The 1,503-nt window shown below is 54.0% G+C and overlaps 2 protein-coding genes across 3 annotated transcripts; one reads left to right on the forward strand and one right to left on the reverse strand.

Moving 5' to 3' along the window:
- Positions 1–32: 32 nt before the first annotated feature.
- KVP18_002743 (uncharacterized protein) lies at positions 33–1,028 on the forward strand (the record flags this gene model as incomplete). Of its 2 annotated transcripts, XM_067953894.1 has the most annotated exons (3): positions 33–84; positions 114–774; positions 803–1,028. In XM_067953894.1, the coding sequence occupies 3 exons, from the start codon at positions 33–35 to the stop codon at positions 1,026–1,028; spliced, it is 939 nt and encodes a 312-aa protein (XP_067806476.1). The 2 variants fall into 2 exon arrangements, with proteins under 2 accessions (XP_067806476.1, XP_067806477.1); XM_067953895.1 differs by lacking the exon at positions 33–84 and having other exon boundaries at positions 137–937.
- A 119-nt stretch (positions 1,029–1,147) lies between these two features.
- KVP18_002742 (uncharacterized protein) lies at positions 1,148–1,471 on the reverse strand (the record flags this gene model as incomplete). Its single annotated transcript, XM_067953893.1, has 1 exon — positions 1,148–1,471. One exon carries the CDS (start codon positions 1,469–1,471, stop codon positions 1,148–1,150), a length of 324 nt encoding a protein of 107 aa, XP_067806475.1.
- Between the last annotated feature and the right edge of the window lie 32 nt (positions 1,472–1,503).

The raw sequence follows: 1,503 nt of genomic DNA on the forward strand, positions 1-1,503 counted from the left end.
CACGAATCTGGATCTCGAAAAGTGCACACGGCATGATTCCTACGCGCCTTAGAGGTATAACTGTAGCTCTAATTGGGGTCGTCAGTAGGCAAGACGGAAACTTCTGCATGCAGCGATCGTTAGCCTCATGTTCGGAATGTATTGCCCGGACTACCACTTCCAAGTAATGCGCTTGCCCCTGAATCAAGGAATCCACTTCCAAAGCTCCCTGCACCGAATTAACCTCAGCGCAGACTGCCTGCCTATCTGGAACTCCGCGCCCGAGGCAATCAGACAGGGGCTAGGTTCCTTTCTCCGGCCAATGACCTTCCTCTGCAGAACCATAGTGCGACAGCTCGATGGGAAGTCCATTCCCGACGCCGTGACAGCTGCCTGCCTACCTACCTTCGGTTCTATACTGGGAGTTGTTCACCTCGACCTGTGCGACACGCTGCAGCGCTGGGGCCTCGGGAGCCTCTTCCTTAGGTTGGGCATTTCCATTGCTGTATGCTTCGTCTTGGCGGCCACGATAACGATCCTCTGCTGGGCGTTTTTCCGACAAACACGTGCTGTGAGGAAAGCGGCGATGTTGTTGGGCTTTTGTGCCCCCGGAACGCTACTCCTAGCATTGGCCCTGGAGAGGCTTACCGTGGGCTCGGTCAGCGCCAACTCTCTGGGTCAGTTCCTATTCGGTTTCGGTTTCACAGACGTGGCTGAAGTCAGCTCGTTGTACGTTGGCTACATGTCCTACTTCGCGGCGACTCTTGTAGCATGTGTTTTCTGTGGAATCTTAACGTGGGCAGCAGGGAACGAAGTCACTCAGCGCGTTCGTGGACTCACGGCACTGCACGGACGACCCGAACTACAGAAGGAGAGAGAGAGAATCAGCACTTTGGGACGAGCGGAATCAGCATCTATTTTGGTCCAAGCAGGGAGAGATGGATCGCCTCGCCGGTGACGATGAAGTCGTGAGGTATCTGTTGGCAGTGACAGAGGAGCAAGAAAAGCTGACGAAAATAGAGCGAGCGGTCGCCAAACGCCGGTCGTAACAGGGACTCCGAGGATTTCTTTGTGAGCCCAACCCCAATTAGCGACGCCAATGCATACTTGCTCAATTTGTCGTTGACACTTTCTCAAACCATTTCTCTTGTTTCGGACTTTTCGTTCTTCAAATGGCGTGCCTTAGGCGCTGCCCGACACGGAGGGTGTTCAACTCCACCTCAGAATTCTGCTCTGTCGCCATGTGCTGGGGCTTCACACTCTCCGGAGCCTCAGTGTCATGACGTGTGTCACCTTCGGGAAGCTCATCATCGAAGCGTTCAGCGCTTTCCTGGTTGTTCGTTTCACGAGCGTACTTTCGGATCTCGTCGCGGATCTTTTCCATGACACTCTGAATCATCTTCTCGACGCCTCCATTCTCCAAGCTCTCGTTCTGGGAAGCCACTTTCGTGTCGGTGTCCAGATCCACGACTATCTTCCCTTCCGGGTACATGGTCTTCTCATCATCCTCATCATAGAGGTAGT

Source organism: the organism of the source record quoted next (genome assembly GCF_019968955.1).
Source record: "MAG: Porospora cf. gigantea A chromosome Unknown PgA_NODE_7482_length_1503_cov_293.927, whole genome shotgun sequence".
Classification (NCBI taxonomy): domain Eukaryota; phylum Apicomplexa; class Conoidasida; order Eugregarinorida; family Porosporidae; genus Porospora; species Porospora cf. gigantea A.